A 27599-nucleotide genomic window follows, 5' to 3' on the forward strand; every position below is an offset into this window, starting at 1 on the left:
CAATACTGTGCTGTGTGAAGTGAGAAATGGCTTCAGCATAAAAACACAAAATACCATTTCAACAGCCCTACTTGGCTCCCCTTTCAACCTACAGATCTCCTTTCTGGTTTGTTCAGTAACATGGGAGTAGCTGGGGGAAAAATACACTCTTTCCCCCAAAAAATGTTTTGTTCACTTAAATTTAGTTACTAAGCTGAAAATAATTTGGTTTGGGTTAGACTTTTTTCTCTACCTATTATTATACAGTATGAAAGCAAAGTACAAAATAAAACACCTCAGAAGGCAAATATTGGATGGATATCAACATTTCTTTTGCAAAAAGACCTTCTTCTTAGTTAGAAGTTTGTAAATGTACATCACACCACACAATGGAGGTTTTGAAGACTCGCATTCCTATTCTCAAGCCAAAGTAGGCATTAAAATTGCCATCAACTTGACATTTATCTAAGTAACTTCTTATAAAAAGGCAAAAAAAAAATCAGACTAGTTGGGATTTAAAATTAATCCTCTTGGGAGTGGTTTCTAAGAGGAGGGTTTTTCAATTTATAGGGCTCTGTTCTTAGAGCATTTTAAAATTCATTTTAGGTTTCTAATAATTGTTCCCAAATTGTTCCTATATGGATGTGTACGTGAGGCTTTTTCCCCCCATTAAAACATCTCATATGCTCAGTCTTACCAACATTACTTACTTAGTGCTCTGGAATGATCAGGGTTTCTAATACCTTTCATTTTTAATCTCTGTAATAACATGGCTGATGTGAGCTGTCGTACAAGGTATACAGACATGGAGTAATTCTACAAAGAAAGATAATCTGTATTAAAGATGAGAGACAATAGTCTCTTTATTTACATAAAATATTTGTCTAAGAAATTCTGGTTTCTAAAAATAACATTCAAAGTAACTTCCACAGGAAGGTCAATGACTGGGAAAGGAACAAAATCAACTCAGCGACTTCAGGGAAGATGAAAGCTTAATCATATTAAAGATGTTTCTCAATCACTTATCACTTTAAAACATCTATGTGAAAGTAAGATGGCTCAGATCAGTGGTTTTCAAACTGTGTTTCTAATTTAGCAAAACCGGGGCCACCATGGTGTAAGTGAGAATATACCATCCCATGACCACTTCCAAGTACAATTTTGTTTTTATGTAAAAGAGCTCCCATAATATTTTCTTTGAAAAATGAGTTCCACCACTGAAACAAAGTTCAAGTACCAGTGGTCTAAATTAACACCTCAAATCCAGAGTCCCACAGTTCTAACTCTGGCAGACACTTGCTACATGGCCTTGGGCAAATCATTCATATGAACCCCAAATCAGCTTTATTTTGAGAAAAATTAGGACATTAATTTCTGTTCCCAAATGGGCATTTATTTTACTGGGGCAGGGGCAGCTACTACAGCAGGTAAGACACATGAAGAAATGATAAATATACAAAAGACAAGGCCGGAAAGTAACAGCATCCAATCACACCCTCTTAGATCTGGCATCTTCATTAGCTATTTACAGAGCTATGAAAAGAAGAAATATAATTTTGCCTAAGTGCTAAAAATCTACCTTACCATTTCACTACATATATTCATTCAATCTATTCTACAAGAAACAAAACACTTTTAATTTAATAGCTGCCAAACCAAATATTTGAAATATCATTTTTAATGTCTTGCCAATAGTCCTTTCAACATCTGAATATACAATACGGTGTGCAAATTTTAAGTCAATTAATCATCATAATTGCAAGGAAAGAATTTTATTCCCATTATGTGGCCGGGGGGTGGGGGCACAGAGAACCCCTGCCAGGCCTTCAAAGTCTGCAATCATTTACTCAGAAACTCTGTAAGTTAATAATCGTTTAAAAAAGATATATTACTCTTCTGTTCAAATTCTCTTTGCTAAGCTTAAGAGCATTTATACTTCCTCATTTAACAATGCGCCTTACATCTGTATATAACAGCTATTCTCAAGATTTTTCATCTTCTATATAATAAGTAGGCCTCAGGGAATTAAGCAATTTTGCCAAAATCAGACAAAATTGGCCAACTTGAGACTAAGCCAAGATTTCCCGAATCCTTTTCCTTTATAATGCTTTATCACTGTACATTCAGTTCACGCAAATGAAAAGTATTAAGGATCACTGTCTTATGATAATACAAGTTCTGGTAAAAAGTCAGAAATGAGAGCTCAAGAGAACAATCGTTAAAGAGAGAGCAATATTTTTATAGTCCAAAGATTAATACAAAACTATCCTTCATATCCAGCTCTGCAATTACCGTGGTGATAAAACCACATAATTTCGGCTACAAACATGACTCAACTCCATACATAAATAGGAATACTACCCTTTACTTCTATGAAATAGCAACATTTAAGCTAATGTTCAGAAATTAACTGAAATCTCTTTTGCAATTCTATTATTTCAGTTATATAAACAAGCAGTTCTAAAATGGAAATCCCGTTGTATTAATCAGTATCTCATAAGTGATAAAATGCATTTTGAGACCAAGAATCAGGAGAAAGTCAGGTTTCTCAAAAAAGTATAGAAGAAACAATATAAATCGAAGTCAATATTTTCATACGAGATGCCCACTTGTCATCTGAAGTGTCAGCTGTTCATATAAAGGCTGGAACAGGTTATTTCTAATCACAACTTGAGTACCTTTAACCATTTTCCCCAAAGCCTGATAAAGCTTCCTTTGTTCTCTTCATAAATACACGACATCACCCCAAATTCCCAGTTTCTTAAAAATACTAAACACACTCATAAATACAATTGTGATTAACCATTAACTTAAATACTGTAATTATATTTATTTCCTTTATAAGAAAATGAGGGGATCATACGCAAGAAACGTGTAGTTTTTAACCTGAAGAATCTCCAAGTCTCTGCCCTGAAATGAAAATTACTGCTTTTGGGGGGTTACAAACAGAAAACTGAACAAGCCGGAGCTAGTAGCCTAAGAAAAAACAAAGTAAACCGACACCTAGTGGCATCACTGTCATGCTACTCAGAGAAGAGAATCATTACCTTTCCAATTTCTGATGCCCAAGAAATGGAAATCTGGTTTGGCACAGCAGAGGATAACCTAACTAAAGATGTGATATTCAAAGGGCGTCCAGGGCGCTTCTGTTCAATCCCATTTTTGGGTGGTGGTGCATAGCCCTATAACCATAAGAAAGAAAAATAACTTTAAATTCTCTGTAGAAGAATAAACATTTTTGCCAAGGCAGGTACAATATCTTGCCTAATTTCAGTTACATCAAGTTATTTTTATTTTATCCTTGGAAATCATATAGTCCTCACCCTCAGGTCACCAAGCCAAAATGACCTTTGCAAAACATTATAAAATATTTCACAACTTCAGAAAAATATAACAATAAAAATCCATGTTCCATCAAGAAAATGAAAGATGCTGATATCCCGCCATATTGGCTATGAATCTGTTTCCTTTTTAAAGCTAAAGTCGCACCCCTGTACACTGATTCTTTCTAGGAGCTCTCATTCAAAACACATTCAAATACTAGGGGCATTATTCTCTCCCACCCCCTGCCCTTACCCCACCCCATTTTTCCCCAATGCTGTTGTTTTATTGGAGACACCAGGGCTTTTGTCCTGAAAAACGACTGCATCTCCTGGATTGGTAGATTGCTTCCTCATAGTATGAAAATGTGACACTCATATGTTCTGAACTGGTAATTAGTTGTACTGGCTTGATCAGATTCAAGTTTAAATTTTCAGACACAAAAGCTATGTAGGGAATGTTGCACACTTCCTCTTGTACCACATCACAAGGTACATGTCTGTTTGCCCCATTTTCAGTGATGTCATAATGGATCAGGAGTTCCGCTGGCATCAGCCTGATGCTTTCACTACCCAGTTCCCCATTCAGCTCTGACTTGATGGTTCTAGTATCCACTGATGATATATGATGGTTACCTAGATCCATTATATGACTATGGATTGCATAAAAAAAAAAAAAAAGGTTTTCTAATCCACTCTTTCTGTCTTTTGCTTGTATTAGTTGAAATCTTTCCATATAGAACCTGACCACATCAACATTTGGTTACCTTGAAATCAACAGTTCTCCCCCTTTATCAATTTTTAGAGCAATGAGTTAGTGCAATCTCCAATGGTTTATTTCAGTATGATCATAGACTCATTTATATATTTGAAGGTTTTGAGTCCATAGTATTTTTTAGATGTCAATATTATCCCAACTCAGGCCAAGGGAATCTCTTCAAATTGGCTTGTGTGTGTGCATGTGTGTATACATGTGTTTTAAAATAAGAAAATGTTGACTTTACTTCAATCCAGATTTACTGTGAGGCAGACCACTGGTATAACTAACATATACAGGGAAAAGATAATATATCAGGAAAAAGAAATCTACGAACTCAGAAAGAGAATTTATAGACTAGTGGTGCCAGTACTGATAAATTTTCTGCTGCACGAAGAGGAAATAGTTAGGAGATTTTTGCCAGCAGAATTGTAGCACACAACCTCTCCATTTTTTTGAATCTTTCCAAGAAATACTCCCCCGTCAATCCACCTCCAGACCCCGCAAACTTTCCACTCCACAGGTTTACCAAGATTTCTCAAAATCTGTTTAAAAGGAAAAATAATTCAGCCTCTCAAAATAACTTTCCAATCAAGGAGGGTTTTTTTTTCCCTCTTCTGCCCTTAAGAAGATGTAATTTTTGTCATCTGGCCGTCAGTCTGTCCACTGGCAGCACTTGAGTCAAAGGTGGAGGTGTGGGGAATGTTCTCGAAGGCAGCTGCACTTGTCTGTCCACGCTGCACTCAGCACTCTACAAGTCCTGTTATGAGCTGCTTACTGTCATTCCTGTATCGAGAGACTCTGGAAAAATCAACGGATGAAGGTGTCTTATAAAACTCGTCATCCCGATGTGGTAAAATGGCACATAAACTGCTTTCATCACTATTAGACAAGAAGAGAGGGACAAATTGCTACCACCAGAGTAATACCATTTCCCATTCAGTTCATTCTTTGTTCATGAAGCATTAACAGCTAACCATCGTAGTTCCATAAAGACTGGATACTGCAACAAGGTCATACACACAGGGACTTGTCCCAGGACACAAATTTCAATTTATTCAGGGCTCTAGTTGGAAATCCCTTGACTGTGTCCAGTTTATTCCTCCAAGATTTGTTCTGTAATACACCAGGATCATGGGCAAGGACCACAGGTCAAACTCCTTTATGGCCTGTTGATGCTTCTTACAACTGGAACCAAGTCTCTGAAGATCTCCATGGTGGTGAAGAGATCAATATATTAGCTCCCACAGGGTCACTAGTTTCTTCTTCTGAGGCTGCAGTATACTCACATGATTCTCATCAACTTGTTTTATGCTAGTAAAGGCGCCAAATGTCAGTATCCCAGTCAAGAGAAACTGTGGGTCCAGAGGAGGTCTCAGTGGTTTTCCATCAGTTGCATGTAAATTTACATCAGCTGTTCCACAGGGGCTCGCAGGGCTGAAGAGGAAAAACCTCTTTGGGAAAGGCTGACATCTGATCTTTGGGATGATCCTACCAGGGTCAGGCAAGCTTCCCACTGCCCCCACCACCACCCTTATTGCATTCTGTTCCTGAAATCTGTTTTTGTCTTTGTTCTAATGTTCCATTTCTTCACGTCACTCACAAGTGCCCCTGCAGGACCCTGGCTGCAGAGGCGAGTGCCTGACTCATCAGACAAAGGGTGTTTCACGTGGTAGCTGGTATGTTCACAAACAGCCTAGTGTAAGCACTCAAGGGTTGGTTAGTGCTTTTGGAAAGAAACCAGCATGACTGACTAACAACATCCCAGAGCAAGGGCTTAGCTGCCTAATTTCTTCTCTCTCAAGTCCTGGGAGAGTGACAAATTCAGAGCTATCCTCTGTGGTGTTCCAAATCTCATGGATGAAAATCTCATACCAAAGTACGACACTGGCCCATTTGGAAAATTCTGTGGAGCCTGTGTGTATACGTCTCTGTAGCTACCATTATTTTCTGCAGCAATGACAGAGTTTAGGTAGAACCTCACACATTTCAGACTCAGCCCCTCATTGGGACTGTCATTTAATACTGGACAGATCTTCAAGGTGGGTCTACAGATACCAAGAAGTTCATCACAGATCTTTTCCCAAGAGAATGAGAGCGTTAAACAGCAACAAAAGTAAAGGTCAAAAGAAATCTTAGCACGTTGTGGACAAAGAAAATTGGATTTGAAAAGCCATGGAAAATGTGCAGAGTCATTCCAAAATTCCAGGTTTCCTCTGCCACACATCTGGCCACCCATTGGCATCCTTCAGCTCCAAGTAAGGCTGCCTCTTCCCTTGGTTTAGATCTTTGTATGATCAATCCAGATAAAAGCCAAAAAACCTCCTGAGATCTCCTGTTGCTTACTGCCAGAAACCCAAGAGGCAAAATGTCCCACCTGGGTTTTGAATGTGCTTGAGGGCACGTAAGCATTCCTCCCAATCATGTCTACTCAGCCTCTGAACTTTCCCTGTTCGTCCCTAGATTACCTCAGCCTTACAGACACCTTTCATAAAGAGGTAGTGGGTGCCATATTGCTCAAGTCCGATAAATTTCATGAAGCAGTTATTTCTCAGTTCTCTAAGTCCGCAGGCTAAGTATGAGCAAAATGAGACTCCTGACAACCAAGAAGTCAGGTCTTTGACGACAAGGGTCGGCTTTGGCCAGGAGCCATCCTCACTGTGGGGTTCAGTAACAACTGCTTGGCTCTGGTCGAGCCCAGTCCTAGACTATGTTGTCTGGCTTGCTCAGCTGCTCACAGGTATTTTATTCCAGAGCCACGTCTTGTGCTCACCAGGGATGCTAAACAGCTGCCCATCTCCTTCTCAACAGTCACTCGGCTCTGCTGAAACAGCAACTTAGCCTAATGGTGGAATCACTGTTTTCACAGCACTTCTTCAGTTAGATACACCTCCACTCTGCAGTTCCCGAGAAACTGGCCATTCTCTACTATTATTTTAATTAAGGCTTTGCTGGCCTTCTACATAACTCTACCAAATTTGCAGTTTAGTCCAAACCTCAGTGGAGACAGATACATGGTCCAGTTGAACAATGAAGCATTATTCTAAGATTTGACCAGCAGGATCTGAAGAGCCTGGAGCTATCTGTCAGGTCAGAAACAGGCTATACACATAAAGAGTGTGCCAGGTGCCGAAGCCTGGATACTAATTCACTGCTTAAACAACAGGTTGTCAATCAAATACCGCTGCATCCATTCCCCATGTGTGTACATCAAGACCCAAGCCTGGAATCCTTAGCCTCCACGTCCAGTCACTCTCAGCAGCCTCTAACTGTATCTCATCCATGGCTGGCGCCCAACTAAATTCAGACATCCAGCACAACACGCTGCCCTATCTATATACGCATGTCCTGCCCTGCTACTAGGCCACGTGACGTGATCCTAAGACTCTTTCACAGCTTCCTTGCTTCCTGGCACAAGATGCTTCAGGCTCACTCATCTCCCCCAGCCCTGGAACCGCCATTCTTCCAAGAAGCCATGAATCTCTCTAGGGGAAAACAGTATTCAGTCTGGATGCCAGGACTGTTCACTGGTTGTCACTATTTCTAGGCCTTGTTAGTATTCTACTAAACTTACATGCAAGGCTGGCGAATAAAAAGCAACTTACAGGCAAAGGAAATAGCTTCCCATTTACTTTTATACAGAGGCTATTAGGATAATTATCTTCTTGAGGGCAACTTGTCTCCGCCAGGCAAAGCCTGCATTTAAAAAAAAAAAAGAAAGAAAAATTCTTAGTGTACTCAAACACACTATGTATTTCCAAATTCAAGACTACATGCACATAGTTAGAAAGCATAAAATTAAAGTAACAGAGAATTTCCAACTCGCCTCAGCTGAACCTGGACCGTATAATCCCTCCTACCACCTGGCAAAAAATCCCTGTTGGAAAAGAGAAAAAAACTGGGTTAAGAAAATACAACTGGAATTTACAGAAACATTCTCGCCAGAAAAAAGCATTATTGGTATTTTTATTCTTAGTCCTTAGAAAATGAACATTTGCCCACCAACGGCACAAGCCTTAATCAAGATGCTGCAGTGGTAACAGCCCTCATTTGTCTTTACGGCAAGTCATGTTCAATTCACGGGAACTTTCACAATGCAATTATTATTTCAACAGACAACAGATTTGGTTAATATGAAAAGGAGCACATTAGGTTCCAAAAGAGTTTAATAAATTGTTTGCTTATAGTGGTTCTTTAACCTTGGCTGAGCACTCTAATCACTTGCAAAATTTTTTTAATACAAAGACCCATTCACCAGGTATTCTCACTGGTTCTGAAGCACAGCCTGAGCATTAGTAGTTTTTGCAGCTAACACAGAACCAGGATAAAGAACTGGTACCTAGAGTCTCAGAATCTCTGTATCACGGCAATTTCATAATTACATACTCAATTAAGGACACAGAATCTCTCAGAATTTCTAGATGAGAATCTAACAAGAGTCCCGTATCAAATATCTTTGGCACTGAACCTTCCGAACCCTTGCCTCTCAAAAAGGAGCCCGCAGTGCAGCAGCACTGTCACTGGGAGCTTGTTAGCAGCGCTGACTCTCAGGCCCCATCCCAGACCTGCAGAACTAGAACCTGAATTTTAACAAGATCCTCAAAGGACATGTATTCACTTTACAGTTTAAGAAGTCTTGTCCTTGGCTAGTATTATAAATCCTGGACTAGGTCAGAGAGAAGATCACAAGAGATTAGTCCTTTCTTGTGAGTCACAGAGCCCTCCATCTTGCTCCAGCTAGGCCAGTCCTCTTACTGTTTCCAATTCTCTCTGTTCACTGGAAGGCAATACAGCACTGTAGTGACCAGCCTGAGTCCCAAACTGGATGACCTTGGGCAAATTCCCTAACCTTTCTGTGCTTCAGTTAAATCTGTTAAAGACGTTAAATTACTGCACCTACTTCATGGAGTTACTGTAGCAAACGTGTTAGTAACACAGGTAAAGTGCCGGGACATAAGAAATGCTCAACGCGTGTGAGCAGCCGGCTGCTATTATGTTAACTCTGTTCTGTTTCCCTTGCCAGCGGTAGTCTCCAACCTTCTCAAGTGTCTATTCAAAATATCCTAAACAACACTGACCTCTTGTGAGTAACCCATATAATTCCACTCCTTAAAATCAAGAAACACTTCAAAGTCTAGGCACTGGAGAGTCAAAGATAAATAAGACACAGTATTTGCTCTCAAAGGTCTCACATGCTAGTAGATAACAAACAGATACAACTAAAATAACATGTAGGAAGTGCCACAGTGTATTATGGAAAGTGTGTGTTACGGAAAAGAGGGAAATTCAATTTCGTCTTGAAAGTTCAAGGCAATTACCATAATTAGCCCCAACAAATTAGAAAACAGCGTTTATACAGCAGTGGTTCTGCCTATTTCTACTTAGAGAGACAGGCTTCCATCAGTAACAGTGGCTTCCCTAGTGGGGTGAGACGCAACCAGAGATACACGGCAGAAACTTGTTAGGTGGGGAACATGATTTTTAAAAAGAGAAATGACAGAGGATGAATCTAGAAAGATAAATGGGACAATATTAAAAGGGGTTTTGAATAGTTCATTGAGGATTTACACTTTATTCCAGTAAGGAAAATTAACATAAACTGAGAAGTGCAATGTGCTATATTTCTTCATAAATATGAGTAATGACTAAGCAACTTCCAACATCCGTTTCCCTGCCAGTCACTGTTCTAGAAACTTCCACATGTTGATCTCATTCACCAGATATAAGGTAGGCATTTACCGTATGACACTGGGACAGGCTTTGAGAATATAAAAATGAGTAAGACAGTTAAAAAAAAATGAGTAAGAGATGCTGGTTTCATCAAGAAGTCTGTAGATTCAAGTAGTCAAATAAATGCAGGAAGGCTGTAACAGCAAGTAAGAACAGTGCAGTGAGAGACAAAGAATGCGTCTGAGGAAATCTGGAAAGGCACTGTAGAAGAGGAAGACTTGACTGGCCCTTAAACCATGACTCAGGTTTGCCAAGCAGAGTGAGGAGGAAGAGGCCATGCGAAGGTTCCGAGCTGGGAGAGCCCAGTCAAAGCGCAGGCTGCTGGGGAAGAGAGCCAGGAGAGGAGCTGAGAAAGAAAATGAGGGGAGCAGGATGCTGAAGAGACCTGCCAGGCGACGGAGTGCGGACTTCACGGGGTATCACTACAGGATTTTCGAGCACAAGAGAGAAAAAACTGAATGGGCTTTAGAAAGATCACTTGAACAGCTGGGAGAGTTAGGAGACTACTACAATTGTATAGGCAAAAGATGAGGGCTTGAAAGTTATTTAAACATAATTTACTAATTGATATTTAGAGATATTTAAAAGCTGACAGCACCCAATGACTCACTAGATACAGAAAGGGAGGATAAGGGGAGGAGGGCATCTAGGATGGCGCCCAGATTCTGGAAAGGTGCAGCTGGCCAGACGGCGATGCCGCTCACCAGGAAAAGAAGAGGCAGAGCCAGGTATGGCATTCAATCCCCAACCACTGAGTGAGGTGGTGATGATTTTTCCAACTTTACACACTGGGCAAGTAAGATTCAACAGGCTTTAGTAACTTACCCAGGGGCACACAGACCTCAGTGGTTGAGTCAGAATTCAGAATCCAATTGGTATTACTCCAAAGACCGTGCTAGCTCCCTCAAAGGTTGAGCTGAGTCAAGTTTTAAATCTTGAAAGAGACACAGAAGCAGCATCATTGGAGTGCAGCAAACTGACGGGATGTGGCAGATGAAGTGTGGGGTAACACAAAGAAGCCTCTGCCCAGGCAGATTCCACACCATTAGCGAAACAGGCAATAGGAGGAAATATACTAAGCAAAAATCTCCTTGAAGCCAGTTTATTTATCAACTCTGCACCCCAGGATGCCTGGAACATTGTCTAGACCACAGCAGATAGTAAATAAATATATGCTGCGAGACTAAATGAATAAATTAAAGTACAAAGACAAACAAGCAGGTCTGGGAGGAAGGCAAGTTCCATTCTGGATGTGCTGTTTGATGTGCCTGTGGGTCATGTATGTAGAGGGAGTGAGAAAGGAATTCAGAGGGAAGTGTTGGTGATTCTGCTGTCATCAATATAAAAAAAGACAAAGCACATTCACGGATACCATCACAGGGCAGTGAGAAGAGATTCACACAGATTCCAGTAACATGTAAGAGAAGTCACTGTGAGAAAATGAGAGCGCGTGATTAGGGAGGCAGTGGTAGCCCATGGAAGGAGTAGTGCTATAGCCAAGAACAGAGCGGAACTCACTGATCAGTCTTCACAAGATGTAACAAAAAGAACAAAACCACCCAAAGCTGAATGTATTCAAGCCTCTGGTTTAGACCTTTTCACCATTACAGGCAAAGGGGAGGAGCTGGATGCACAGCAGTGGTTTTCAAATTTGCTGCACACTGGGAAAACCTACGGAGCTTTTAAAACTATTACTGGTTCCATCCTCAGAGACTCTAATTTAATTGGTATGAATGAATTCTGGGTATGTGGATTCTTAAAAGCTCCCCAGTTGATTCTAATATGCAGCAAAGTTTGAGAACCATAGGGAGAGAAGTTAGAAGGTATCACAAGAAGCATACTCACCAATCTAGAATATGTAATGTGCTAAGAGAGTCAAATGAACCACTTTTTTTCCAAAGAAAGTGGTAGGAAGTACTCGAAGAGCAGAACCAGAGCTCCTTGGAGAAGCTATCCATTCCAGAACAGGGGCAGAGAAGTCACAAGATGAGCCTGGAGCAGTACGGGCATGATCAGAAACAGGTGGAGACATATCAAAAGGGCACAGGAGGCAACCTGAAAGAATGGCCAATGTTCCAAGGTGGAAGTTTGAGCAACAGTACAAATTACTATAGCACTGGATTATAACCCACTGCACTCAAGGGCCCACGCAGATACAAGCAAATAATTGAATAAATAAATGGGGAGAAAGGGACAGCTCTTCCTTACAGTAACTCCAATGTGCAAAAGAATAAAAACAGAAAATCACACCACTGGAACACAAGAGTGTTGATGATGAAGTAATCACTGAAGGCAAGATCCATGAGTGAACACTAAAATGGTGGGCAAAAATTTAGAGATACAAAGAATATGTGCCCAATCTCAACGTATCTTCCCCAAGATATTTACTAATAATAAAGGAAAAAACAGCAACTTTCAGTGCAGAAACCTGGTGAACAGTACCTTACCCAAGTGACTGAGATTAACATCACCAAAAATAAGATGTATCACTATGATGTAGCTCCCGATATGATACACGGAGAAGTGCGTGTAACTTGAGGTCTTCTTGCCAAAAATGCATAAACCCAATCTAATCATAAGGAAACAACAGACAAACCCAAATCAAGGAACATTCTACAAAACACCTGACCAGTACTCTACAAAAGTGTCAGAAGTTATGAAAGACAAGGAAAAACTAAGAAACCAGCACAGACTATAAGAGATTAAAGTGACTTAACTATGAAATGTGATTTGGGATCTTGGACTGGACCCAGGAACAGAAATTAATTAGTAGAAATCTCATGAAATCTGAATAAGGTCTGCAGCTTAGTTAATAGCATTATACCAAAGTTAATTTTGTGATTTTGATAACTGCATTTACAATTAAGCAAAATATTAATATTAAAGGAAGCTAGCTGAAGGGATTAACTTTTTATAACTCTTCTATAAACCTTCAAAGTAAAGTTTTTTAAATAAGTGCTTTGTACTTAACAAATACCTAGTAAATATTCTCAAGCAAGGGATCATCAAGGAATAACAAAGATGAATAATGATATGGTTTTAGATATAATATATAATTTTTAATTTATTCTATTTGTTTGTTAGTTGGCTTATTACTGTCCCCAAGATGGAAATTACTTCCAATTTATAAAAACTTCTAGCAATGCCTTGCGCTGGTGGACGTGAACTACATCAAGCTACATTTGATAATTTCCTCCTCTAAATTTTCTACTTTTTCTGAAACATCTATTATTTGGACACTGAGTCTCTTTCGGACTAATCCTTAGTAGGTTTTTTTTTTCTTCCTTTTAATCTTATTTTTCAACACTTTGTCTTTTTCCTGTTTGTGGAAGAACCAGCCTATCTATGCACTACTTTTTAGGAGCTCAAACTTTACCAGGTCAAATTATAAAATTATTTTGAGGTTTTGTTCAGAGCGTTCTCTCCCTCTCTCCTTATATACACACACACACACACCCCATACTGGATATACCATATATATATATTTTTTTCACTCATATATATATGAGTAAAACAAATGTGATTAGTGAAAGAAATCTAAAGCTGTGTCCCATACTCTTCCACATAACAACAGAGTATCTTCAAGATGCCAGAGATGTGAGGCCCATAAATTTGGATCAAGCATCTTGGAAGAACTGACAATGCACAGTAACATATTAAGGACTCTGAAAAGCTCAGCTTTAAGAACTTACGTAATTATAGTGAATACTGAATTTCTAAAACTTAACCACAGAATGCTTATTTTTGAAAAAATACTCAACTCTTTGTTCAACTCTTTGTTCTACTTTTAACTCCACAATCTCAGAAAATCATTTAACCTCCAGGAGGTTTGGCTTTCTTATCTAAATCTTTAAGAATGTAATTTTTAAAAGTCACATAAATAATATATTACTAACACTAAAGATGACTATTTTTTAACTGGAAAAGTATATACTACAGATTTCCTTTTCTTTCCTCTTACATTTCTTGGTTCATTTGCTTTTTATAAATATGTCTACTTTAAGTTTGTCCTATTTTTTGAAACGGCGAAGTTAAGAGTACTTTTCATAACTGTTTTCAGATTTCTGCCAATTTTTTGGTCCAAGTGACCATACAGCTCAGGATGGTCCCAGTGTATGTTCTTATCCCAGAAAAATTATTCATAATGTCCACTTTCACTCTAGAAATGCCCGTTTGGATGATAAAGTTTACGATCATCTTATCTTTGAGCTGTTATCACAAGTTCTTTATGTTGCTATATTTAGAAGAAAATTTTCATTTAAAAAAAGTTATGCCAAATGTGACAAAAAGTAATTCAAAAAGGGTTTTATTCAAAAAGGGTTTTATTCAAAATCTAAAAGTTTTTTTTCTAACAGAGTATTTATTAAATATGTGGCTAATCTTAGTCAAAGTATACTATGCTTGTTTGAGGAGAAATGGTCCAACTGTTATGGACTGATTCATGTCCCCCGCAGAATTCCTATGCTGAAGCCCTAACCCCCAAGGTGACTGCTGTGGAGATGGGGACTTTGAAAAGGTAATAATGATTAAAAGAGGTTGTAAGGATGAAGCCTTAACCCACTTCGCCTGATGTCCTTGGAAGAAGAGGAAGAGACACCAGGAAAGCACAGGAACGCAGAGGGAGGGCCATAGGAGGACACACAGCAAGGTGGCGGCCTTCTGCAAGCTGAGGAGAGAGGCCTCAGAAGAAACCAAACCTGTCAACACCTTAGTCTTAAACTCTAAGCCTCCTGAAATCTGAGAAAATTAATTTCTGTTGTTTAAGCCACCCAGTGTGGGGTACTTCACTTTGGCAGCCCCAACAAACTAACACACCAACACCCTGGAGAAAGATATCCCAAACATTCCTCTTACCTGGATATGCATATCTCTCTAACTTGTTGAGGTGTCAGAGCAAAAATAAAAAACTTCTCTTGAAAGCGCTGAATACTGCTTTGAACTGGGGAGGAGAGAAAAAAGAAAGATAATATTCCAATAACAAATCCAAGGACATAAGAACGTGTAGTAACCGGGCACTTCTGGTCAGAGTCTGCCAAATTCTGAAATTTTTATGGTTAAAATATGCCAAAATAAAGTACTAAGCTACATTTATCTTAGAATTATGAAAGTAAAGTCACTCTAAACCAGGTCCAGTTTTAAGCATTTATCATCCTTTATTCTCACACACTAATTACAGTCAAAGTATAACACAACTCTTCAAAATTACATTTCATCTTTGACTATAGTATCATCTAATGAAAAACCTAAAGAAGTCAAACTCCCCTCAGGAGAATTCTATCCACAACTCAGATTTTTTGTTTGTTTGTTTTGTTTTGTTTCTTTCTTTGTTGTGTTTTGTTTTCAATACTTAATTACACAGAGCAGACACATAAGAGAAAATTTAAAACTGAAATGTATTTTCTTCTCAAAGAACTTTAACAGATTATACTGATGCATTACTTAATGATGTTCTAGTAGTCATTAGAACAATGAATGCTTTCAACAGACCCTTGACTGAATACGTACATACATGCATTTCAATATTCAATTGTTTACACTTATCACTGAACACTGTTTTATGTGAAGATTTTAAAAATGATAATACTCCCATACACACACCAAATCTTTTCTAATTTTGTGAGATTTAAACAGAATATAGAAAATTTGAATCATCTGAAAGAATTTTTTTCTATATAGAAATAATCACCATATTAATAATCACCAGTGATGTGTAATACTAAATATTTCTTTCCTTATAACAGCTGCAAAGACCATTTGTGGGACGCAGAGTACTGAGGTTTCATGCTTCTTGTAAACAGTGGCCTCAGTTCAGAATTAAGAAAGAGGAGAACGTTACCAGCTGTTCCATCACTAGAAATCATTCATTTCCTTTAACTCAGTCGTCATCCTCATCCCCTGTATCCAGTAAGTCATTAAGTTCTGTTTTTAAAAATTTTCTTATCGCTGCTTCCTCTCCATTTTCATTACCACTGTCTTATTCAAAACCTGTTATTACTTTGCACAAATGAAGGAGCAATCTGCCTGTTGGCCAGTCTCCTGTCAGAACACAAGTGCGGAGCTGGTCATTCTTAGCATCAATTTCAACACTACTCCTCTGCTCAAAAATGCTGAGCAGTGTCTTATCTCTGAATGAACCAAGTCTAAAACTCCTTTATCTATAAGAGCCTCCATAACAGTGGTTTCACCCCTTAGCAAACATCCATTTCCAATGTCTCCCCAAGTCTTACGCTATTCACAGCAAGTTTCTTCACTGTCTGGTCTCACAATTGTGCCATTTTTATATCTACTCTTGTGACTATTTACAGTTCTCCCCTCTCTTGACGTTTATTCTCCTATAAACTCCATCAATTCAAAGCGGGCACATTCATCCTTCAAAGTTCCTTCCAGTCTCACTTCTACTCCAAGAAGTCTGTTATCTCCCACATTCATTAGGCCAATGCGGTATCTAAGCTTCCAGTTCCCAAGTTACAGGGATTCCCCATACAGGCATATACTGCTTGCTACTTTTCTCTCATGTTAACATTATCTTCCCAACTAGACAGACTTCCTAAAGCCCATCTCGTTCTCCCGACTTCTCCACAGTTAGTCTACATGAAGATATCCAAATTAAATACTCACCACATACTTGTTAACTGAGTTAAGAGAAATGAAACACAGTGTCTGAATTTATCCAACTTCTTCAGAAGTGAGATTCTATTTCAATAGCTTTACATTAATACACATATCATTTTAAACCTGTATCCAGAGGCTTAATGAGTACTTTCTAACATTCAAGAATTTAGGAATATGAAAAGATGTTGACCCTCATTAATTTTTCACCTACCAGATTAGCAAAGATCAAAAAACCAGTAATAAAATGCGGATGATGTATAGGGAAAATAATACACTCAGATGTTACTGCGAGTACAAATTGGCACCATGCTTTTGAAGCAACTGCCAAATTTCCCCACAAAAGTTGAATATCAAAATACTAAACACTCATACTACTTAACCCAACAAATTCACATCTAGGCATTTATACCTCATAAACATGCATGTTAAGTATTCAGAAACACATATGCAAGAATCGTCACAGAAGCAATGTCTGTGAGACTGCAAGAATAGTGCCTGAGACAAGGTATAACTAAAATACTTCTGAATAAACAATGAACATTGAAAACCACTGAAAATATACATCAACAGAATACTGGTTCAGTTATGGTACATGTACAAGATAACAGATCTACTATAATCTACAGATCTATAATACATTTCCAAGAAATTGTTACGATAGATGGTCATTGCAGGCTCTATGCACAGTGGATACAAGTAGAATCACGCCCTTCTCCCTCCACCAGAAACGCGGCACAGTGGCTCTGCAGGTGGAGAGGCTTTTTTAACGAAGGGGAAGAGAAAGAAGATGACGTAACATGCAGAGAAACGATTACCAATAAGACTCTAGCTGAGTGGTAACTGAGGTTATGAGGGACTTTCCCTTTCTGTTCTATTTCTTATGTCTGAATTTTCAACTATTAGCAAAAATTACTTCTGTAATCTGAAAAACACTGTGAAGATATTTTAAGGAATCAAAGGCTCATAATACCCTGAAGGTATTTCCCAAAATACCAGACATAGCAACACAGAGATGCTTCTAAACACGGTGAACAAAAAGAGCCAGCTGCAGAAGAACACAGTATACAGTGTGCCATCGCAAAAGCAAGCCAATTAAACATGACTTTTCCTATACATACACGGTAAGAGAGAAATTCAAAATCCAGAATAATGATAGGAAAAGGCAAGGAGATGGTGTCAAACATACTGGGAAAAAAAAAAAAAAAAAGACACTGGCAACGTGCCTTCTTATAAAAACTGGGTAGTGGTTTCACAGGTGTTCATTCATGGATATTCTTTATATACTTTTATATTTTTATTTTATATATTTTTTTGAGGTAGATTGAATATAGACAAACTTTTAAAATAGAAAAGATTTCATCAAAAATTATCTTAAAGAAGAAAAACAGACAATTGAAAAGAAGATAAAAATACTACCTGTGAAAGCAAGTTAGAATAGCTATTTAAGGGAGGAGAAAAGAGATTTTTGTTAACTTGCTTTCAGATTAAGGGATTATCCACTTGCTACAGTAAAAACCTCAGCTACACAGAACCTCAGTATTACTGTGCACATTCTTGTTTTCTAGATGCCACAGTTTGTCATTTTAAATGCTAAAATATCTTTATTTAAACTATTTGAATAGAAATAATACCAAACTGCAAAACTATATAGTAATGTATCTACTTAAATAAAAGCTACTCATCGTGGTTGTTTGGGGGTTTTATTTAGCATCAATGCATGTGTCTTGCTGAACACTGATTTCCTCAATTCTAAAGGGCTATATAGGTTTCATTATTACTGAGAGGTCTGGGGATGACATTTTTTGACTTTGTTTCTGTTTTTTCTTACCAGGGCTCTTCCAGTCTCTCCCGTGTTGTTACTTAATTCCTGCTCAACAATATGTTGATGGCTTAGAAATAAAAGTCATCTAAGAACTGTATATAAAATCAAGAATACACAGACTGGCCCACAAATGTCAAGAATATGTGCTTTGAAATAAAGATTTGGTATCTCCTTCAATTCCTGAGGATTTCTAATTCTCACTTCCCATAAGTAAATAGGTTTCTCCATAACAGTGTTCCAAATAAATGAATTTATCCAGAATTTTTATTTTTGTAAGTATTTTTGACATATATAACCAAATTATTAAAAATTAAGGCAAATTCTGAATGTCATTACATTGCTTTAGATATTATGGCACTAAATATTTTAGTTAAAGGTCATTACTAGAAAGGATTAAATTTTTCTACTTTTATTTGACTGACTATAAGGTATTATGCTGATTTTTTAACTTTCTACTTTACAAAGTCTGAAACAGCCTTTCTTAGATCAGTGTTATCAATCTGACATAAGACGACTACGTACACTAAGAAAATTCTTTTTCTTTTTAGGGAAGGCAGGATGAGGAAATGCTTAAACCTTGCTTTGAAACAAGAATCAGTTTTTAAAGTTTATAAAAATAATGACAGGTGGGACTCCTGAAAAATACATGAGTCAACAATTTTTTAGCTCAGGAGCCAAAAGCTATTTTATAAGCCCTGAAGTTATACGTATTTCTTACATTCTAATTTAAACTATGAGCAAAAGGCAGGTTTTTCTTAGCCACTCTTCAACACAAAATGCCTCGGGCATTACTTTATCTAAACCAAATGAGATACAAATGTTTTATTTCAGTAAACTTCTAAAAAGCTTACTACTTTTTCTTTTAACCTTATTGAGTGAGGATAATGAAAGAGAAACTCTATGAAGAACACAGAAAAGTAAACAAATTCCTACTTCTGTTTCTGAACAAAGGAAAGCATGGAAAGAAAAGCACAAAGACTCTTCAGAGCTCACTGCTTGGCGCACCACCGATGCTAAGGAGCAGAGAAGACGTGTTGCTGCGTCTTTTCTCATCTCCAGGCATCTTCCTTCCAGGCCACCAGCCATGGCTCTGAAACACCTTCCACTGTGACCTTCTCAGTTCCGCCTTAGCCACTTTCCTGAGGGGTCCCATGAGGTAGGGTCATTTAAGCGTATTACTGGTCTCAATATTTCTCACAACACATACAAAGAAATAAACTGGCCATAGTTTCTGAGAAAGAAACAAGTGAGTGAGCCATGATGCTGTACATTGGTATAAACCAAAAAGCATGAAAAAGGGAGAAATAAAAAAATTATGGAAACATTTTAACCAGATAAATGAAACCATTAAAAAAAAAAGGTTAAAAACTAAAGTAAAATCATAAAAGAAAAACAGCTGGGCAATAAATGTTTAAAAGGTTTGTTCCTGTTATTTATTTAAAAAATGAAAAATCTAAACAAGATACAAACTTCCATCTATCAAAAGTGCAAAGATTAATAAAGACAGGAAGTAAAAGCGCCATGAGAGACATTCATTCTCTCACTTTGTGAAATTCGAATTGGTACAGCTATTCTGGAAACTAATTCAGCAATATGTTATCAAGAGTCCTTACTCTTTGATGCAATAATTCTACTCACAGGACTTTGTACAAATAATAAAATGTGAACCAACACAGAATCCTTATTTCAGAATGAATGTCATGAATGGATAAATGATTACTCTACCTGCATGCTCAGTTTTGCTAAACAAAAACAATGAAAGCCAGGAGAGAGGGCCTGGGAAAGGCACGGCCTCCTTGGTCTGCACCGCCAGGCCATACTGACCCCATTAACCAGCCCTGTCCCTCAAAACTTCCTTCTGGCTCAACCAAGATATACAAGTACAATTCTATACGAAACGAAAAAAGTATATTAGAGTTTTCAAATGACCTGAAACAAAAAGGCTTTTTCCTAAAATGAAAAGGAAAATAATCTCCCAAACTAACTATGAAGTACTATTTCCCCAACAGTTTATTTTATGAATAAATTCGAATACCTCTGTAAATAATTTCATTAGGCAGTAAGGAATTATGCCATTACAACACAGAAGTCATCAACCTCGGTAAAAATTCCTTCAAGTCACACGTAACACATGTTAATAACATTTAATAATATGATAAAACGTATTACATTTTCTAAGCAGTCAATGGCTATTAAACAAAAAGCTAAAATCCTGTATCAAACTGCCATTTTAGAAAAAAATTAAGTATAAAAGGTTTATCTCTTAAGAAAATTGTTTAAAAAGTGAGGTTAAACAGAAACTAACTCTCTTTGTAAAAATATCAAAAGGTGGAATCACAGGCAATAAATAAGATTGCTGTCTATTCTTAGACACACAACCTGAGTTCTAAGTTGCAAGAAGAAAGCTTGATCGACAAATTAACAGTTTTATATTAGATTTTTGTCGCGGCTGCCAATATTTTTATCTCTACATTTAAACATTTGGCATTTTAATGCCTCACTTTTATAATATTAACAGCAAATCATTAATCAACAGTTGAAGGCCTCTTGCTTTATCTGCTCTTGTCTGGAAGATACCTAATTTCTCTCCCACTTACCTAAACTTGTGGGCTTGATGAGGACATCAAGGACATCATAAAAGGGCAAGTTTTTTAACTGCACATCAGGATGGACAGGAGGGATTGGGGGAGACGGCTGCTGCATCTCAAACGTGGGTTTAGTGTCTTGAAGCAGCACAGAACCAACAGGAGAGGATGGCGAGTGAGGTGTAACTGAAGTGGAAGGCAACGAGTGGATCCCAGCCACGGCCAAGTCAGGCTCTACAGGTGAGGAGCTACCATCCAAACTGAAAACTGATGATTTGATTGTGGATAAATCAGAAAGGCCTTCAAGAGTCCGAGGGTATCGGCGTCTGTACAGTTCTCGGATTTTAATCTGAACCGCAGGGCTGCAGCCGCTCTTCAATAAATGCAACGCCCTCATCAGGAGGTCATGCTTGCGTCCACTTTTATTCCGTCCGGCAAAGCCTAGTAACACTTGTAGTTCAGAAACCCTAAAACTAGAAACCATATTCTAAAAGGAAAGAAAAAAAAAAGGATATAAACCAATAGTCAGCCCCAAGCATATAAAAACCCTATTTAAAATACACTGTAAAATTGGATTTTTCCAGCATTCTATCAATTGGCATGTGCTAATAAACAGCATTTTCACATATCACTTAGAACTGTTACTGTTTACACAGGCACCAGCCCTCCACCCAATTGCATTCATGCTATAGTGTTAACTACATTTTGTTGTACTAAATTTTCGTGATCTATGACCTGCTGGTTTCTATTAACCACCTCATTATCTGATTATGCTCAAATGTAAAGCCGTATTTGCTATATGACTATGAAATCTATAACCAGTGAAAATGTGCCTTCTCAAAAAACCAAGCCATACCAATACACAACGTAATATTTGTTATTATGGTATTATCACTAATTAACCAAACAAAAATTAGATTTTTGCAACCCTGTATCTACAACTTCTGATGCTAAGCAGGAAAATGACAAAATTAAGCCAGAACTGTAATCCAAAATCCAATGCTTTTTTTCACCCCAACTCAAATATGAAAGAACAGACAACATAAGAAAATAATATTTTTAAATATTAAAGGTAAAAAAATCACATACATCTTATTTAGCAGTTGAACTTCGGAAAAGGACTGAAATTCCCAGCTAATTAGCCCAAGTGAAAAAACACCTCTGAAGAGCAAGGATATGAGTGGAAATAAATCTTGACGGGCAAGAGTCCCTCCTTGCCACTCTGCTGACTTGTTGGCGGGTGTAAAAGGAAGATTCTAAGTAGCTCCCACATCTCACCTTCTATTTATTCAACAAAACCTAATAAATTCTTGTAACCACTTTGTGGCCTCGTAAATCCACCTACTTAAGTAATTTTCAGTCAATTCTGAGCTCAGAGGTAATCCACACTTGAGTCAGATTTACCTGTGCCACACATAAGGCCAGAAAGAGGAGTAGGACCTGGGGCAGACCAACAGCCCTTCCAGACACCGACCCTAGGGAAACTTCCCCAGGCCTCCTCAGTGCTGCACACTCTACAGCTGCCTGGGATTCCCTCTCAACCAGGGGTTCCTTCTCAACCTGGAGGGCTGAGGCGATACCTACAGCTGGCACTGATTCATAGTCTGAAGCTTGTTTATATTTCAGTAGCGTAAGTAACATTACATCATGGAGAACACCAACACCACCACCAGCAGCAGTCATACAGACACAAGACATCTGGGATTCTTTCTAAAGAAACCAAGCTAACTCAGAATTCGTTATATTGCTTCCCTCCTTACACTTATTTTCACGTATTCTCACTTTAAGGGAATTTGTTTTATAGAAATGACAAAACAGAGCAAAAGGTCACCCTAAGCTTAACTGTCTTTTTTTAAAATAATATTTTATTGAAGTATAGTCAGTTTACAAGGTTGTGTCAATTTCTGGTGTACAGCACAATGCTTCAGTCGTGTAGGAACATACATACATTTGTTTTCATATTCTTTTTCACCGTAAGAAGCTTGACTCTCAAGAAGTAATTTCTGGAAGGTCTGATATTACTTATTTCCAATGGTAACTTTATTAGCAAAGAATGCTAATGCAACTGGTCTAATAGCTATTATAAACATACAAATGGAAGAAACAAAGAAAGGCTTAGAACAATGAATCACAGGATTCTGAAAGCAAAACAGAAATCCCCTGGTTTGGGGAGGGGGCAAAGGAAACAAAAGAGGACAGGACAGTCTTTGCTCTGCAAAATGCTGCCAAGACAAAGTACTGCTGGGCACTCGCTCAAAGATGATGGCTGTGAGAGTCAATGGCGCTCTGTGGAAAACTTCACACCAGCAATTAGTAATTGAAGGTCAAGTCCTGGCATCAAGACTGAGGACCTCAGCAAAGTCATGTCATCGTTCTGGTCATCAGTTTCTATTTTAAAACAACAACAACAAAACTCTCCTTTATTTAGAGTTTACTATTAAGATATTCTCTAAGGAGTTTACGAAGTCAAATTCTATGAATATGTTTTTCTTGGCAAATCTTGCTGGATCCCACTTCTTAAAGCGATGTTTATCTTTTTTTTTTTTTAACCTCTGTCTTCAACCAAGTTTCAGCAGTCACCAGGAAGGTGAGCCTGCTATGAATACTACCAAGAATGAATTTCAGCTAATGTTTTCCACCAACCTCTGATGTCTACATTTTTCGTACAATTTTTTTCAAGTGGATTTTATCCAGTCTACCCTGCTTCCTCCCAAAGTCTGCCCTCTATACTTCAGTTACAATTGCTACATGCTCTACGAAGAGGAATTTCTCAATAAATGTCTGCAGACCCACTTTAAGGAAATTCATGAGCTACAGAAAACTATGTTGGCATGATTGATTTTTAAAAAGATACATAATCTGATTTCTAAAGAAAAGCTAATACAAATTAAGACTAGGACTTTAAATCAACCTTCTTTATCAGATTTGAATAACACAAAACTATAAAAACATTTTAAAGCTGGGACTTTATAAAATTGAAACTTTACACACAGGCGTGAAGGCAAGTTGAAGGTGCTAAGAAAACTGGCAAAAACAGCACAGACTTTGGGGAAGCTCTAGTAGGCTGGAAGTCGTGGTAAATATCAATACAGCCCTGTAGGTTCTCCATCCGCTAGGATGTGTAACACAGGGAAGGGAGAGGAGCTGCTGAAACTGACAAGTCATGCTACTAACATCGCCTACCCTAGCTACAATATGAAAACCACCTACATCTTCATTTACAAGTAGGAATAAATTTTAAAAAAACCACCAGATAATCAATACATCAAAGAGTATGATCAAGCTGATGCCCTAAGAGAAACTATATGGCAAAGTAGAAAGTCACTCCAATTCCAGAAGTTACAGGAGGACCCAGCTGGTGGCCCTGTATTCCTGTGAAATCATGTATTCCCTATAATGAAATCCCTTTTTTACTTGAGAGACTTAACGTGGATCTCTTCCTTACAACACATTGATTAAAATAACTACACAGCCAAAAGCATCAAAACTGAAAGTCAACTTTAAATTAAAAAAAAAAAAAAACAATAAAAAGAATACTACATTTTTTAGAAACCTATAAAACAAGCCAAAGCTTGGGAGACTCAATCTCCCTAAACGCTTCTACTATTACACAAGATTTAAAATAAATTAGGTAGTCAGTTCAAGAAACAAAAAAGTAACAAACACACACCCTCAAAGAGTGAAGAATTAAAGGATAAAAGCAAGAAAACATGAATTAGAAAGCAAAGTGCAAAAAGTCTGTAAAGTCAGGCCAAAAAGGAGGGAAGAAAATAAACAGTCTAGAGAACAAGAAAAGGAACATAAAGATCACAAATACGAAGCAAATTTCTTTAAACAAAGAGAAAAACACATGCAACTATATTCTAATAACTTACAGGCAAATCTTATTTCCTAGAAAAATGTAAATTACTCAATCTGATTCAAGAGGTATATTATCTCTGTCGCCTTCCACTTCCAAAAGTATCTGCCTAAACAAGACAGCTTAATGGATAAATTCTACTAAGTTTTCAAGGAAAAGATGGAATTCTGTTCCTTAAACTTCTCAAGAGAGTAAGACTCAGAAAATCAAATACATGATAGAAGACAAACATGGAAAAAGCTGTTGAACACAAATACAAATTTTTTAATATGCAAATTACTGTTTTTCAAACTTCACCAGGGGAGTCCACTCATCCAACCAAAATTTTAGGCAAAAGCCTGATGAAACAGGGAGCCTAGTATGCCACTTACTCTGTCATTTCCCAAGATGGATGATAGTGAATCTTTTTGTAGCACGTCTATGTTTCCTACCAGTACAGACACAAAAGCCCCTGAAGTGCCCAAATATAGTTTAATCTACGAAAATACTGGTTTAACATAAATTTAGTAAATTACTTGCTTAAGATGATTTCTGTCCTTACAGTCACATACTGAAATATTTATGGATAAAACTATAAAATACATGGGATTTCCTTTAAAATCACTTGGGGGAGAGTAGGTGGGGACATACACAAAAAAAGACCAGAGCTGATTACTGCTGAAGCTGTGTACTGGGTACATGGGGAATTCTCTACCTTTGTAAGTAAGAATGTTTCCATTAAAAAAAGTTTGTCTGAATAGGGGAAGCTGGTTGCAGGATAGATGGCATTGTACTAACGCCCCACATTTTCTATTAACATGAAAGTATTCTAGATTTAACCAAACAAAAAATTTTACTTGTTTGGAGACGGGGGAAAAAAACTGTGGTCTAAACACCATTTCCCACAAAAGGAAATGGCTTCAGGAAATGGCTAACTGCAAGTTGGACAAAAAATGCACAAGATGAGCCTAGAACATCTTATCCAGAAAGCAAAGAAGTCATCAAAGACCACTGGAATCTTGTCGGGACACAGAAAACAACCCAGGAGCCCAAGACGAGACAATCTGAGCAGCAAAAAGAACAGTAACTGCATCAGATCCCAACATATCAAATACATTTTTTTAAAAAATCATTGGTACAAAATGATACTAGAAAACAACTCACTGATCTCCTTTACAAAATACTGGAAAACCAACTCATGAGTATTCTGAAAATTGATAAAGAGGAAAACGATACAGAAAGATTTACTGGTTAAAAAAAAAGCCATAATATTATCTGGATAAATGCTAGAAAGGTACTTGATAAAATCCACTCCTGATAAAACCTCTCGATAAAAGGTTCTTTTATGTCCTGTGAGGTTTTTTAATATAGCTCTTGCAAATTTTTAAAATTTATGCCTTTGCATTTTATAAAAAGGTATCAAAAAGATAATATGGGAATACTAAGAACTCTACAAACATGAATTCAGCAATTTAGGTGAAATGGACCAATTCCTCAAAAAACACAAACTACCAAAACTTACCCAATATGAAATAATTTGAATATCCTCTAACTACTCAGGAAACTTAATTCTTAATTTTGAAACTCCTCCCTAAAAAAGATCACCAAGCCCATATCATTTCACTGGAGAATTCAACCCACCATTTAAAAAAGAATTAGCACAATTCTACATAATTTCTTCCAGAAAATAGAATGTGAGAGAAGACTTCCAAATTCATTTTATGAAGCTAGTACTATTCTGATACCAAAACTCATGATAAAGAATTCTCAGAAAAACGGGAATAGGGAAGAACCTCTTCAACTTAACAGAGAGCATCCACAAAAATCTAGGACCAAGATCTTAATGGTGAAAGACCGAATGCTTCCCCCTGAGACTGGGAATAAAGCAACGATGTGCTAGAAATTCTAGCCAGTGGAATAAGACAAGAAAAAGAAAAGATATACAGGCTGAAAAGAAAAAAATAAAACTGCCTATATTTGCAGATCCTGAGCAATCTGCAAAACAACTACTAGAACTGAGTTCAGCAAGGTCACAGGACCAACACACAAATACCAATCACATCTCTGTATCTAACAAAGAACATGAGGAAACAAGTTTAAAAAACAATGCCATTCATAATCACTCCAAAGAAAATGAAAATACTTATGTTCAAAAATACAACAAAACACAAGACTTGTATTCTGGAAACTATAAAATGCTAATGAAATAAGTCTGAAAAGATCTAAATAAATGGATTCTTCATGGATTGGAAGACTCAGCAAAATAACATGACTTTTCCCTACAATGATATACAGATTAACACAATTCCTAACCAAATCTCAGCAAGACTTTTCAGATATAGATGAGATTATTCTAAAATGTGTATGGAAAGGTAAAGGAACTAAAAGATCCAAAATAATTTTGAAAAAAGGAAAGAGAGAGGAATCAGTCTATCCCATTTCACAACTTAGCTCAGTAATCAAGACTGTAGTATTAACAAAGGGACAGACACCGAGGTCAGTGGAACAGAACAGAGAACCCAGAAACAGACCTTCACAAATACGCCCAGTTTTTGACAAAGGTGCAAAAGTAACTCAATGGAGGAAAGACAGTGTTTCAACAAATGGTGCTGGAGCAATTGCATATCCACAGATCAAAAAAACGAACTTCCACCTAAGTCTAACATTTTATACAAAAGTAACTCAAAATGTATCACATGCTTAAATGCTAGAATAAAACTTTGAGGAAAAAAACACAGAAGACAATCTTCAAGATCTAGCGCTAGGCAAAGAGTTTTCAGACTTGACACTCAGAACAAGATCCACAAAAGAAAAAATGATATACTGAAACTCACCAAAATTAAAAACTCTTAAGTAAGACCATGTTTAAAAGGATGAGAAGAAAATCAAGAGGCCTGGAGAAAATATCTGTCTACCATATATCCAGCAAAGGGCTAGTATCTAGAATACATCTAGA

At 37.5% G+C, this 27599-nt stretch overlaps 1 protein-coding gene across 4 annotated transcripts in view; it reads right to left on the minus strand.

Annotated features, from left to right (window-relative positions):
* The window catches only part of PIAS2 (protein inhibitor of activated STAT 2), a 67798-nt gene that overhangs the window by 27316 nt on the left and 12883 nt on the right, over positions 1 to 27599 (minus strand). For all 4 annotated transcript variants that reach the window (XM_074355354.1, XM_074355351.1, XM_074355353.1 and 1 more), the window contains 6 exons: positions 20818 to 21292; positions 14641 to 14725; positions 7883 to 7933; positions 7662 to 7752; positions 3027 to 3161; positions 690 to 795 (listed from right to left, as the gene is read on the minus strand). In XM_074355354.1, coding sequence (XP_074211455.1) covers positions 690 to 795; positions 3027 to 3161; positions 7662 to 7752; positions 7883 to 7933; positions 14641 to 14725; positions 20818 to 21292 — 943 coding nt within the window. The remainder of the gene's footprint in view (positions 1 to 689; positions 796 to 3026; positions 3162 to 7661; positions 7753 to 7882; positions 7934 to 14640; positions 14726 to 20817; positions 21293 to 27599) is intronic.

This window comes from Camelus bactrianus, chromosome 30 (genome assembly GCF_048773025.1).
Source record: "Camelus bactrianus isolate YW-2024 breed Bactrian camel chromosome 30, ASM4877302v1, whole genome shotgun sequence".
Classification (NCBI taxonomy): Eukaryota; Metazoa; Chordata; class Mammalia; order Artiodactyla; family Camelidae; genus Camelus; species Camelus bactrianus.